The 12,822-nt window shown below is 45.9% G+C and overlaps 1 protein-coding gene and 1 non-coding gene across 3 annotated transcripts; both read right to left on the reverse strand.

Annotated features, from left to right (window-relative positions):
- Positions 1-4,727: 4,727 nt before the first annotated feature.
- LOC123944293 (purine nucleoside phosphorylase) lies at positions 4,728-12,186 on the reverse strand. 2 transcript variants are annotated; one of them, XM_046009257.1, is made up of 6 exons: positions 12,030-12,186; positions 10,318-10,487; positions 6,654-6,757; positions 6,273-6,448; positions 5,967-6,157; positions 4,728-5,384 (listed from the first exon to the last, which is right to left on the reverse strand). In XM_046009257.1, exons 1-6 carry the CDS (start codon positions 12,038-12,040, stop codon positions 5,167-5,169), a joined length of 870 nt encoding a protein of 289 aa, XP_045865213.1. In that variant the 5' UTR covers positions 12,041-12,186; the 3' UTR covers positions 4,728-5,166. The 2 variants fall into 2 exon arrangements, with proteins under 2 accessions (XP_045865213.1, XP_045865212.1); XM_046009256.1 differs by lacking the exon at positions 12,030-12,186 and adding an exon at positions 11,804-12,023.
- Positions 9,176-9,325, reverse strand: LOC123945243. Its single transcript, XR_006819132.1, has one exon. It is a non-coding gene; the product is annotated as a U12 minor spliceosomal RNA (small nuclear RNA).
- Positions 12,187-12,822: the final 636 nt, after the last annotated feature.

The raw sequence follows: 12,822 nt of genomic DNA on the forward strand, positions 1-12,822 counted from the left end.
CTGGACAGTGGCTAAAAAACATCAAGGCCATATTCTTCCTTTGCTTCTAAAAAAACTTGAGGTGACAGACATGTATCCTTGACAGCACTGACCTAAGTCATCAAAAAAGCACACTGATACATTTATGGTACATGCAAAACATCTCCAAGACATCAAAGAAAACAGCAATCTCTCTCTCTCTCTGACAAATAAATAAAATCTTAAAAGAAAATGAAGAAAGAAAATAGCAAGATGTAGGACAATATATATAAGCTATTAACTTCCATGGATCATAAGAGGTAAAAATGAGAACATATATTTACATTTGTTTATATTTTTATAAATCCTGGAAGAATGCACGAGAAACTATTAAGTTGTTACCAGTGGGGTGGGGAAGGAAAGGCAGATGGAGGACAGGATGAAGTGAAACTTCACTGTAGGCAACTTTTTTTTTTTTAGATTTTTATTTATTTATATGACAGAGAGAGAGAGAGAGTGAGAGGGAACGCAGAGGGAGTGGTAGAGATAGAAGCAGGCTCCCGGCTTCCACGAGCCTGGGCTCATGACCTGAGTGAGCCAAAGGCAGATGCTTAATGACAGAGCCACCCAGGCGCCCCTCACTGTATGCATCTTATGTTGCTTAAGTTTTTTTTTTTTTTAAAGATTTATTTATTTGACAGACAGAGATCACAAGTAGGCAGAGAGGCAGTCAGAGAGAGAGAGAGAGAGGAGGAAGCAGGCTCCCTGCTAAGCAGAGAGCCTGATGCGGGGCTCGATCCCAGGACCCTGGGATCATGACCTGAGCTGAAGGCAGAGGCTTTAACCCACTGAGCCACCCAGGCACCCCTGTTGCTTAAGTTTTTAACTATGTGCTCAAAGTTTTAGTCTAAAAAAAAATGAAAACCACTAATTTGACTCAAGTGTATATTTTCATTGCTAAATTGCTTGCAATTTTGCCTTTACATTTTATTTTATAACAGTGTAGCCTTTTAAGCACTACTAAAGACCAACCTGGTTAAACACTTAATGCTACCAGTGATGCTATTGTATTCAGCGAGTTTGGGGTGGAAGTTCTTTCTACCATCAAAACAGCCCTTTCTGCTTCCAATTTGGCTTCTGTCCATCAGAACAGTAGCATGATTTTCACCCATCAGTCCCTACTTAAAAAGCCTTTTTTTTTTTTTTTTTTTTTTGCCTAAATGACGATTCTCACTCTTTAGCCTGGGATTAGACCCCTGAACAATCTAGCCTTGTTCACTTATCTCCCACTGTTCCCACTCATGGTTTCTTCGATTTTGCCATTTTGTTCTGTTCAGTGATCAAACATTCCTCAATCTACCTTCATGGAGTGCCTTCCGCCATACCCTCTTCACCTGTTTTTCCTGTAGGGCCTAACTCAAGTCTCACTGCCCCTTCCCACTCCTCATCCCATGCTGGTTCTCTTTGAATCCCTGTAGCACATTTTATCATTGGCACTTAGCACAGGCTACTAAAAAGTAGATGTAGAGGGCACAACTGATTCAGCTTTTCTTTAACCCACGTATCCAATATTCCGTTTAGATTAGAAGCCCTTTGTCCTTTTACCAATTTATTTCATGGTTTGTAGGGCAATGTTCTGTACAAAGTACATGATTAATAAATATTATTGGTGTTGATAAAGGTGACCATGATATGGCCAGGGCAGAAAAGCCTGCCTCGAAATGTGTGTTTTGACACCTATCCTGAGATCAAAGAAAATCAATTTCGGGGGGCGCCTAGGTGGCTCAGTCAGTTAAGCATCTGCCTTCCATTCAGGTCATGATCTCAGGACCCTGGGATTGAGCCCCATGTCTGTTTCTCCCTTTGCTCCTCAGCTTTCCCTTGCTTGTGCTCTGTCTCTCAAATAAATAAAATCTTTTTCTTTTAAATCTATTTTGCAGGCACCTCTAGAGAGCAATAGTCTCATCACAGACTGTTTTCGAGAACTACCCTTCTCTGGGTTCTCTTCCCAGACCTATCTTCCTTGACTTTTGCTTTATTCTCTTGCTCACCTAAACTGATCCATTCAGTTTGGGTTGAGTTGGTGGGCACTTTGAAGATACTTGATAAAATGCAGTGTACCCATGCAATGGACTATTCCTTGGTTATAAAAAGAAACGAGGTACTGATAGAGGCTGTAACCCAGAAGAACCTTGAAAACATGCTAAGTGAAAGAAGCAGATACAAAGTCCACATGATTCTATATACAATTCCCTTCATATAAAGGTCCAAGATAATTCTATCTATAGAGCAGAAACGAGACTAATGGTTGCTTGGGCTAGGGAGTGTTGAGGGCATAGTAACTAAGAGGTACAAGGTTTCCTTCTGAGTTGCTTAAAATATTCTTAAATTTACTGTGGGGATGATTACACTGACCTGTGAAAATACTAAACGCCAATAAATTATTTACTTTAAATGGAGGAATGTTATTATATATAAATTAATAAAGCTGCTTTTATTCTTCTTTTAAAATTTTACTTATCTGAGTGCCTGGGTGGCTCAGTGGGTTAAGCCTCTGCCTTTGGCTTGGGTTCTGATCTCAGGGTCCTGGGATTGAGCCCCATGTTGGGCTCTCTGCTCAGCAGGGAGCCTGCTTCCCACTCTCTCTGCCTGCCTCTCTGACTGCTTGTGATCTCTGTCAAATAAATAAAATCTTAAAAAAAAAAAAAAAGGATTTTATTTATCTGAGGGTGGGGGTGCAGAGGGAGGGAGAAGCAGGCTCCCCCAGGAGCAGGGAGCCTGATTTGGGAGAGGGGGGAGGGTGGATCCCAGGACCGTGGGATCACAACCTAAGCCGGAAGGCAGACACTTCATCAACTGAGCTACCCAGAAGCCCTTGAATCTAGTATTTTTTTTTAAATATTTTTTTTTTTAAGATTTTATTCATTTGACAGAGAGAAATTACAAGAGAGGCAGGCAGAGAGAGAGGAAGGGAAGCAGGCTCTCCGCTGAGCAGAGAGCCCGACGCGGGACTCGATCCCAGGACCCCGAGATCATGACCTGAGCGGAAGGCAGCGGCCTAACCCACTGAGCCACCCAGGCGCCCCTGAATCTAGTATTTTATCATTAAATACATGACACCCTTTACAGGGTAAATGGGCAAACCCATCTACTATATCTAAAAGGCTAAAGGTGTGTCTAACAATTCCATTTGAATCTCTCTGGGACCTATTTTTTAGACGGCACCATTCTCACTCCTGAGCCGTCTCACCATAAGGCAGATCAGGGGTAGGAAGGCCAAGCAACAAATGCTTTCCCTTTCTAACCTCCAAGTATGTTTGCCCGTGTCTCATTAGAACCCTCATGTCCTCTGTCCTCATTACACTTATTGTGACAATGACCCATAAACATGTGTAGTACTTTTTATAGCTCTGTGCTTTGGCTCACTTGATATGAAAACCTTTTCCTCCTTTCCATCCTTTAGGGCTAAACTCAAAGTTTTCATGAAACAACCCAATCCTTAAGGTCCAGAGTATACAACTGCTCTATCCTTTGGGCTCTCATTCTATGTAACTTGTACACATTTTGTATCATCTTGTATTAACAGTTAATGGTTTCACAAATACATCTCTCTTAAGATTGAAGGGCAGTTAAGAGGACTTTTGTATTTTTAATTTAATATTTTCTTGGCTGAGGGTGTTGTAATTCAATAACTTGATAAAAAATGTTTATGAACCATCTCATTAGATGAACAAGTTACAGTAGCATATGTATCTGAAGGACACACAGTACTCTCTTCTAAACCAGCTCTCTCGCGGGCACGTGGAATACACCAGCAGAGTGCCTGAAGGTCCAGGTAGGGTTTTAGAGCCATTGGATGTACAAAAAATAGACGAGATAGAGAGTGGGGACAGGGCATTCCAGGATACTTTTTCTTTGCGCTGGGTTCAGGTAGGTAGGTCAGTTACCAAACAAAGGATGATCTGAGAGGCTTTAAAAGTTTTCAATGGACAACTGACATGTCACTACTATTAGTGGCTTGTCCAACTCCACCTTTCCTCAAAAGGCAAAGAGGTCTGGGAGAGTAGCGTGGTTTTGCAACTCACTGGCCAGCTGAATGCAAACAGTGCACAGAATAGTGCAATGAACCAGCAAATAAATGCCTGGATGCTGGGTCACTGGGGCGTTCTGAGCAAGCAAAAGTGAAGAGAAAGATTAGAACCCAGGAAGGAAGCAATAGGAGAGAAGGAGGTGCTCCAAGAGAAGTGAAGTATATGAGCTAACTTCACAGGTTTTCCTGGCACTGGCAGGACTCGAACCTGCAGCAGGATGACTGGTAGCAGATAAAGAGGTATTTGCCACAGCATTGCCAGAATGCAGAGAGGGAATGCAGGGTTGCCATTAATTATGGAGGGAGAGAAAGAAACCAACAAGAAATATCATCAGGGCGTAAGAAGAATATAGCCAACTGTGGAACAGCTGAGACCAGTGAAGCAATTCAGATATTCATGAGAGTGTAGACAGGGCATGAAGCAATCAGAAGGCAAAGGACAGAGGCAAAAGGGGCCATCTTGTGCCAGATGTTAGCCCTTCCTTCTTTACCTTCTAATAGCTCTATCTTTCAGTCTTGGCTTTCCTTCATCCTTCCATGCAGTCACACACCACCCATCTCAGTCCTTCGCCACTTGACTCAGAAGCAGATAGTCACACGAGACATGGGATCTCAACCTTTGATGCCAAACTCAGTCTGTGCCCCTACCCTCATCCCAAACCACACAAAAATGAAGGAATTATTTCATCTTTCTTTTTATTCTCAAAATATGGGTATACAAAAGTCCTAGGGGTATTGGACTGGGCTGGCCCTTGCAGGGGCTCTCCTGCTTTGGAGGAGTCAGAACTGAGTCCCCAGGAATGTGAAAGCATTACATCAGAAGGACAGTAGTAGCTACGGTGCCAAGTTCAACCGCCCAAGTCACACCCCTACCACAGACACAGCAGGGGCTGGGCTCTAGCTCTTGGAGAAGAAGTTGGGGGGGTGATAACTGATTTGAGATAACGAGTAAAAAAAGCCTGCACAGAATGGTCTGGTGGGAGAAATGGCGAAGGTGAAGGACAGGGATCATCCTCTTTCTCCTACTACTGAAGGGCAGAGGCACGTGACCACAGCAAGGGACCAAAGTAGACAGCAGCTACTTGGATCCCCTTAGGGAAAGGCCAGATCACTCCAGCTCAGCTGGCTTTGGCAGGTGGTGGAATACTGGCCATAAGAACAGAGACAAATTGTTCCAATTTTTGTGCAGCTTGTCTCCCGGCCTCCAGTACTTCCTCATGATTGGCCTTCTCCTTGGTTTCATAATCCAAGATGACTTTGTTAGTGATGAGGGAGAAGCCAAAGACTCGAAGTCCACAGTGCCTTGCAACTATAACTTCTGGTACTGTGCTCATGCCTGATGAGGAGAGAGGGGAAATCAACCATCAGGGTCCTCAAAGGACTATTTTCCTCACCCTCTGGCCTCATCTCCATTCGCTACCTCACTGACAATTTAGTATCTCAAAAAAATCATCCAGAGAAGCAGTTAATTTCCTGTCTGGCTTAGGCTGTTCTTGTATTGCTTCAATGAGTGGGGCCTCAGAGGGCCGTACACATCACTTATAAACACTACAATTACTCCTCTATCTGTTTCTCGTTATTCTGAAGTCAATTCTAAGGATACAGTTCCATCTTCCAGCCAGAGGTACACAAAGTGGTCTATAATACTATTTTTTTAGAATAATCCTTAGAAATAGTCATGGAATCTTGGATGGGTCATTAGCACTATGGCTGGTAAAGCCCTAGGTGCTGGGTGGGGAGGTTTAATGCTGACAAGACACCAAATATCAACACCTTTCAAATCAGTTTAACTCAATCTTCCCTTAAGTTAGATCTCTCCCAATTTACCATTGAGGTCTATCATTTTTAACCCCTTTCCATCCCTATTTTTACCACGCCCCTCCCTCTTCAAGCCTCCAGCCAAAGTCCCCCTGCTCACCAACAGCATCTGCCCCCAGCTTCTGCAGCAGCCAACACTCTGCCACAGTCTCAAAGGAGGGGCCTGCCAGCATCACATAGGTGCCTTCCTTTAGCTCTCTCTGTTCCCCCATCTGTTTCCAGGCACTGTGAGCCCTCTGCCTCATATCCCGGTCATAGGCATCAGACATGGCAGGGAAACGAAGTCCAAACCTAGAGCACAGGTTAGAATCTCAGATTCCTGGAACCACATGAGCCCTCTCCTGATTTCCAGGCAAATCCTTAAACCCTACCCAGCTATAAAAAAATTACAAAGCAAGATACACACCTTTCATCATTGGGCCCCATAAGAGGGTTCACACCACTGAAGCCAGGTAAGTTGATGTGATCACGGATCAGCATGATATCTCCGACCTCAAACTCAGGGTTGAGTCCTCCAGCTGCATTGGTGACCACTAGGGTGTCCACGCCCATAAGGTAGAAGACCCTCACTGGGAATGTCACCTTATTAAGCACAAGACAAAAGATCATAAAGTGTTCTTAACAATGTCACCAACCCACTCACACAGATAGGCAAGATACAGATCAGGAAAGAAGAGAAAGGAAAGGCCTAAAACCTATCTAAGAGCCCAGGGATCTAGGTAATAAAATAGGATTAAGAACTCTCTCCCCCTCCTTCCAGATCCATCCAGGCTTTGACCTGACTTACCTTCCAGATTGAGTAGCCTTCATACATGTGGAATCTGCCCTGCATCACCACACAGGCCTTGCCATTCAGGAACCCAAACACCAGTCGACCAGCGTGACCTGGCACTGTATGCATAACAGAAAGGAGAAAGCATGGGGTGATGCCTTCATAGGATACATATCCACTGAGCACCCACTACCAGCCAACTCATTGCACCCAACATGTGAGGATGTAATTAAGCCGAAGAAAACATTCTTCTCTCTGCTTTCAGAAAGCTGAAGTCTGGCAGAGACAGAAATCAATCATAAGCCTACAAATAAGTATATAAATACATCTTGAGATTGGGGCTATGGGAGTAAGGATGTTCAATGTGAACCATGTAGCAAGGGAAAGAAGGAGAGGTTTTTTTAAAAGAAACTTCAAAAGGATAAGAAGGCCTTACAAGAGAATGAAAGTGAGTAAAAAGTAAGAGTAAATGGGAAATAATGATTGCAAGTAAATGTAGTCATTACACATTACTTTTCCAAAAATTTTAAAATTCTCAAAATGTATTTTTTTTTTTTTAAAGATTTTATTTTTTCATTGGGCGCCTGGGTGGCTCAGTGGGTTAAGCCCCTGCCTTCGGCTCAGGTCATGATCTCAGGGTCCTGGGATCCAGTCCCACATTGGGCTCTCTGCTCAGCAGGGAGCCTGCTTCCCCCTCTATCTCTGCCTGCTGCTCTGCCTACTTGTGACCTCTCTCTGTGTCAAATAAATAAAATCTTAAAAAAAAAGATTTTTATTCATTTGACAGAGAGAGAGAGACACAGCACAAGTAGGGGGAGCAGCAGGAAGAGGGAGGGGGAGAAGCAGGCTCCCCACTGAGCAAGAAGCCTGACATGGGGCTCCATCCCAGGATCCTGGCATCATGACCTGAGCTGAAGGCAGATGCTTAACTGAATGCGACACCCAGGTACCCCTCTTCTTATTTCTCACCCTAACTACACCATGGTTTAACTGACTCTTGAAAGGGAGCTCATGGTATATTCTAGCTTCCTAAAGAGGCTACTAGACCAGCAGGCAAATGGGCTGAGTTTGGACTCATCTAAGTCACCTCCATTATGACCCACAAAACCATTGTGTAGGAATACAGGCCCCTCGTGGGGCCTGAAGGGATGTGGGAATGCCAAATAACTCCCCACACAAACATAAGAACCACTATTACCATTTCCCTTCTCTGGCATTTCTCCTCTAATGGACTGAACCACCTATCCGGGAGGGAATGGGTGGTGTGAGAGAGGGACCAAGATCAAGAGGAAAAGTTGATGGATGGTCAGAGACAGAAGAGCTTATAAAAAAGTAAAAAATCTGCCAGTAATAGAGCAGAAATAACAAAGCTAGGAAAACGAAAGTATAAAAAAACAGGTTGATAAAGAAAAATTAACCCACTTAGTGAAGTTCAGCACCCTTCTTGGGGGGAGGGGAAGGGCAGGTGGAGCCAATGTCATTGTCATCTCCCTTAGAAAACTTTGCCCTTTGCCTTCCCTCTCTCTCCAACTCTGAGATCAGACCTGAGCTGAAACCAGGAGTCAGAGTCCATGGCTCTGAGCCACCCAGATGCCCTACCCTCCCCCTCTTTTTTTTTTTTAAAGATTTATTTATTTATTAGACAAAGATCACAAGTAGGCAGAGAGGCAGGTAGAGAGAGGAAGAAGCAGTCTCCCTGCTGAGCAGAGAGCCTGATGCGGGGCTCGACCCCAGGACCCCGGGACCATGACCCGAGCCGAAGGCAGAGGCCTTAACCCACTGAGTCACCCAGGTGCCCCTCTCCCCCTTTTTAATCTTTCTTTCCCCAACCCCCCATTCCCACCTCCCTGCTCTGGTCTCCCAATCTTGCTTCATAGGGTTTGAAAAATACCTGTTCAAAGTCTTAACTCCTAGAGAAAAGGGGAAGGAAGACAGGAATTTACAACATGAGTAAGGGGTGCCCAGGTGGCTCAGTGGGTTAAAGCCTCTGCCTTCTGCTCAGGTCATGATCCCAGGGTCCTGGGATCGAGCCCTGCATTAGGCTCTCTGCTCAGCAGGGAGCCTGCGTCCTCCTCCTTTCTCTGCCTGCCTCTCTGCCTACTTGTGATCTCTGTCAAATCAATAAATAAAATCTTTAAAAAATAATAATAATAAAATAAAACATGAGTAAACAAATCAATGGATATTAATTATCTGAGAATAAGTAAGCCAAATAAACCACTCTTGCCCTTATTTTACCTGGTCTATCCGCCCTCCCCTCTTTTTTTCCCCCAGAGAACTGGCTAAGGTCACTAACCTAAGTTCATGAACCACAGGTGAAAACAGAATTTCATAGATAGTAAATGGAAAAATGTCAGTAAATTAAGAGATTCAGCCAACATGGGAGAATAGCGAAGGGAAGTGTATGGCCGCTCCAAGGGTTGCCCACAGTTGGGGGGAGGCATAAGTGCAGTTTATTACTTACAAACAATAGGAACTTCCCAGCCTCATTTACTACTTTCATACGAGCCTACTCTCAGTGTGATAGGGGACGAGCAGGAGCAGATCGCGACTCCCAGGCATCTTGTAAAGTAGGTGCGTCACCTTAGGTGCAATCTTTACCCGCTCAAAAATCCATCCCACATTAGCAGTAAGGATTTGGGCGTCACCCCAAATTGTTATTTTCCTTACTCATAAATTAAAGGCATGGCTTCCCCCCCTTTTAAGTAAACTCTTCCCCAACAGGGGATTCGAAGTCCTAACCCTGAGACCAAGAGTTGCATACTCTACCCATGAGCCCAACAAGTACTCCCTACCTGCCTCTTTTCTGAGGGGTAGGCTTAGAGTTTTCTAGCTATTAAGATGCTGGATATGCCATCCTCAGATCCCACAGAGCTCCATGTGCATACGGTACATCAGCTCCTTTCCCCTTCCAAAGGGTGAGTGTCAATCAGGTCTTGCATATCCATTGCATTATCTGTGTATTTTGTCTAGAAGAACATGGCAGTCTGTGTTCATTTATTATTGGGCACCAGTGTGCACCTTATCCTGGGACAGGAGCTAGAGCTGGGGAGATTGAGACAGGGCTTTCCTGACGGTCCCTAGGGGTTATGAGCACTACTCTTTCCATTTAATCTGCAGACTGAAAGAAATGAGAGGGGCTGTGCAGATGCGGTGACTACATAGTGTGTGGGTGGGGGGGGTAAGGAGCATCAGAGTGAGATGCTGCAAAGCTTTATGAAATTCAGAATCATTACACCACTGGAAATAAGTCATCATGTGGTACCACTGCCACACACCTGCCCTGTCTATTACAAAATTTCTTTTGGGGGAATTTCCTTCCGAAGTCACTCTGATTCATGGTGGTCTCTTTCCACCACCACCCCCCTTTTTTTGAAGACAGAGAGACTGAGAGAGAGTGTGTGCACAAGCAGAGGGAGCAGCAAGCAAAGGGAGAAGCAGGGTCCCCACTGAGCAAGGAGCCTGATGCAGGACTCCATCCCAGGACCTTGGGATTAAGACCTGAACCAAAAGCAGATACTTAACCAACTGAGCCACCCAGGTGTTCCTCTTTTCCCCCTCTCTTAAACAAGCTGTCCTTAGTCAAAAGCTGTAGAGGCCAAGCAGGTGCAGGTATGAAAGCAGCACGCCTTCTCATCAGTATCCCTTGGTCCAATTCCTCACCCCCCCTTGCCAGCACCTGTACTTTGGGGAAAGTTTGGAATCTCGCTGTAGTCAAAGCTTTGGGTCTCCGTTAATTTATTGGCCAGATTCCCTAGCCCAGAGCCACAGATAATCGCCACTTGAGGTCGGTGCTTGGTTTGGCACAGAAGCCATTTACTCGTTTTCTGATAATCATCATACGTGAATCTAGGAGAAAAGGAAAATAAAGGTTAAGTTTCTCTCCCAACCCATTACAGACTAAGGACTTTCAGTGCAAAAAGGCTGGGAGGTGTGCCAGGGTGGTAGGGACACAGAAGCTAGACAAAGAACAGCCCCAGAGGGGGGATCCTTGCTCTCAGTAAATACCACACCAAGTACCCACCCACTCCTCTTTCGGAATCAGACCCACGGGGAAACACTGGCTGCTGGAAACTCCCTCCTCATTCCAGAGCCTGGCAAAAGTTAATGATACCTATGTTTCCACCCTGACCCCAAGCCCCAACTTCAGTTTTGCTACCATTGGCAGGTTTAGTATCTCTCTCTACGGCAAAGATTTAGAGAGGAAGGGCCCATAGAGTCTACAGAGAAGTACAGTAAAATAATCAAATCAAGGAGGCTAAAATGGCTGGGTCTCAGGATTACGACTTCTTTAGGGCAGTAACAAGCCCAATACAATCCTTCTACCCTATCTATCACTGAGGATACGCAAAATGTAATTAAGACTACCCTGTGGGCAGGGATAAAAGGCAAGAGCTACTGTGATCCCCAATGCTGGTGACTTGGAATGCGATTTCTGGGACCTAAGCAGAGTTTTCCAAGGTGGGAGGTGGGAGGAATGGGCAATCTTTTGCTCAGTTCAGTAAATAAGGATTTCCTTCTCTCCTTGGAAACTCCATCCCCAACTTACTTAAAAAAAAAAAAAAAGAGAGAGAGAGAGAGAAGGAGGTGGGGTGGGCAGCTGGGTGGTTCAGTCCGTTAAGAGTCTCACTTTGGATTATGAGGTTCAGGCCATGACGTCAGGCTCCTCTAATCGAGTCTCCCCAGGGCTCCCTACTCAGCTTCTCCCAGTTCCTCTACCCCTCCCCTCTGCTCCTGCGCGCATTTTCTCTCAAATTTTAGAAGTCTTAAACTTTTTTTTTTTTTTTTTTAAGTAGGCTCCACGCCCAAGGTGGGGCTTGAACTCCTGACTCCGGCGATCAAGAGTCACAGACTTCTCTACGGATCTACGGACTGAGCCAAGTTATTTTAATTGGATCTCCAATTTGAAGGGAAGGGAGGCGCTGTATGGGACTTCAGGATCTCGCCTCTGAAAACAGTCACCAAAAAAACCTCGCAGCTTTACCTAGACTCTACAACGCACATCTTTGAAAAGCACACGGGGTGGGAAGACGTCTTCCCGGTACGCGTGTCAGGGTGGCTGGGGGACAGGGCGTATGCCCCCCTGACACTTGGATCTCAGTGCGCGCGCGCACACCCACACAAACACACCGGCTCCTTTCCCGAGTAGACTACACCGTACTTACACTACACGGGTCCCCTTCATGCTCCTGTGACGCCAGCCCTGCTCGATTCCTGCCACCCCAGTGCTGCGCCGCGCGGCCGCGACACCTGGCTCCCCGCCAGGCCTCTCTGCATTTCCAGGGCACTCGTTCCCCCTCTTGGCCCCCTGGGGACCCCGGTACCGGGCTTCCACACCTCGGTGACAGCAGTTCCCCCTCCCAGGTTCCCCGGGCCTGGTTCCCGTCTCACCGCTTCTCCATGGCGCCGCCGCCGCCCTGTGGAACAGACCGCCCTTGGCCTCTCGGATCCCGTCCGCTGAACCGCTCCGCGTAGCGCTGAGCTGTACTGGCCGGGAGCGGTGTGCCCAGTCAATGCAGTTACTTGAAGCTGGCTCTCAGCCCAGCCCGGAGTCCCCAGCCAATGGCAGCCGAACACGCAAGCCAGCCCCCATCTCCATGGTGACACACCCAGATTCAAGCGCCCGAGGCTAGGCTAACTACTTAATCTGAGTTCTCCCGGCGCGGAACCTGACCTCGCTCCACCCCACCCCCTGGAGGCTTCTAGCACTGCATCCCAGCCCCCACTTCCGTTTGCAAGGCCGAAGTTTCCCTCAAGCAAGCCTCTTGGAGAAGAGGGTTGCAAGCCAGAGTGCCCAAAACCCTTTATCTGTAACCCCATTCCCGGCCGGTTGTGTCTAGAGCGAACCGTGAGAGAGTTGAAAAGACAAAAATTTAAACCTTATATCTTGCAACTGCAGAATAAAATTAAGTGAGCCTGTATCTGAGTTGTGTCAAAATTTGCAACGAGGATGCAAGGCAAACACAAATTTATTGGGGGTCTTAGGAATTGCAATTTGGGAGACTTGGATTTGGGAGGAAAACCAAATTGTGCTCCGCTGAAGGAAAAATGTTAAAAAAAAAAAAAAAAAAGCGGGGGCGGGGAATTCCAAGAAGATTTACATAAATTGTTTTGCCAAATTAGGATTGTCTAAAAGAGTCTAATTTCCGTTGAATTTCCAGTTTGCTTTCCAGGACTGCAAGAA

The sequence above is a fragment of the Meles meles genome, chromosome 6 (assembly GCF_922984935.1).
Source record: "Meles meles chromosome 6, mMelMel3.1 paternal haplotype, whole genome shotgun sequence".
Classification (NCBI taxonomy): domain Eukaryota; kingdom Metazoa; phylum Chordata; class Mammalia; order Carnivora; family Mustelidae; genus Meles; species Meles meles.

What these genes read in the sequence shown, in the direction of transcription:
- LOC123944293 (XM_046009256.1), bottom strand. Translation starts at nt 11,823, where the DNA reads ATGAAGGGGACCCGTGTAGT. An exon ending in AAGGCTACTCAATCTGGAAG is followed by an intron (nt 6,449 to 6,653) that starts GTAAGTCAGGTC and finishes GTGCTTAATAAG; the next exon opens with GTGACATTCCCAGTGAGGGT. An exon ending in GCTGGGGGCAGATGCTGTTG is followed by an intron (nt 5,385 to 5,966) that starts GTGAGCAGGGGG and finishes TCTCCTCATCAG; the next exon opens with GCATGAGCACAGTACCAGAA.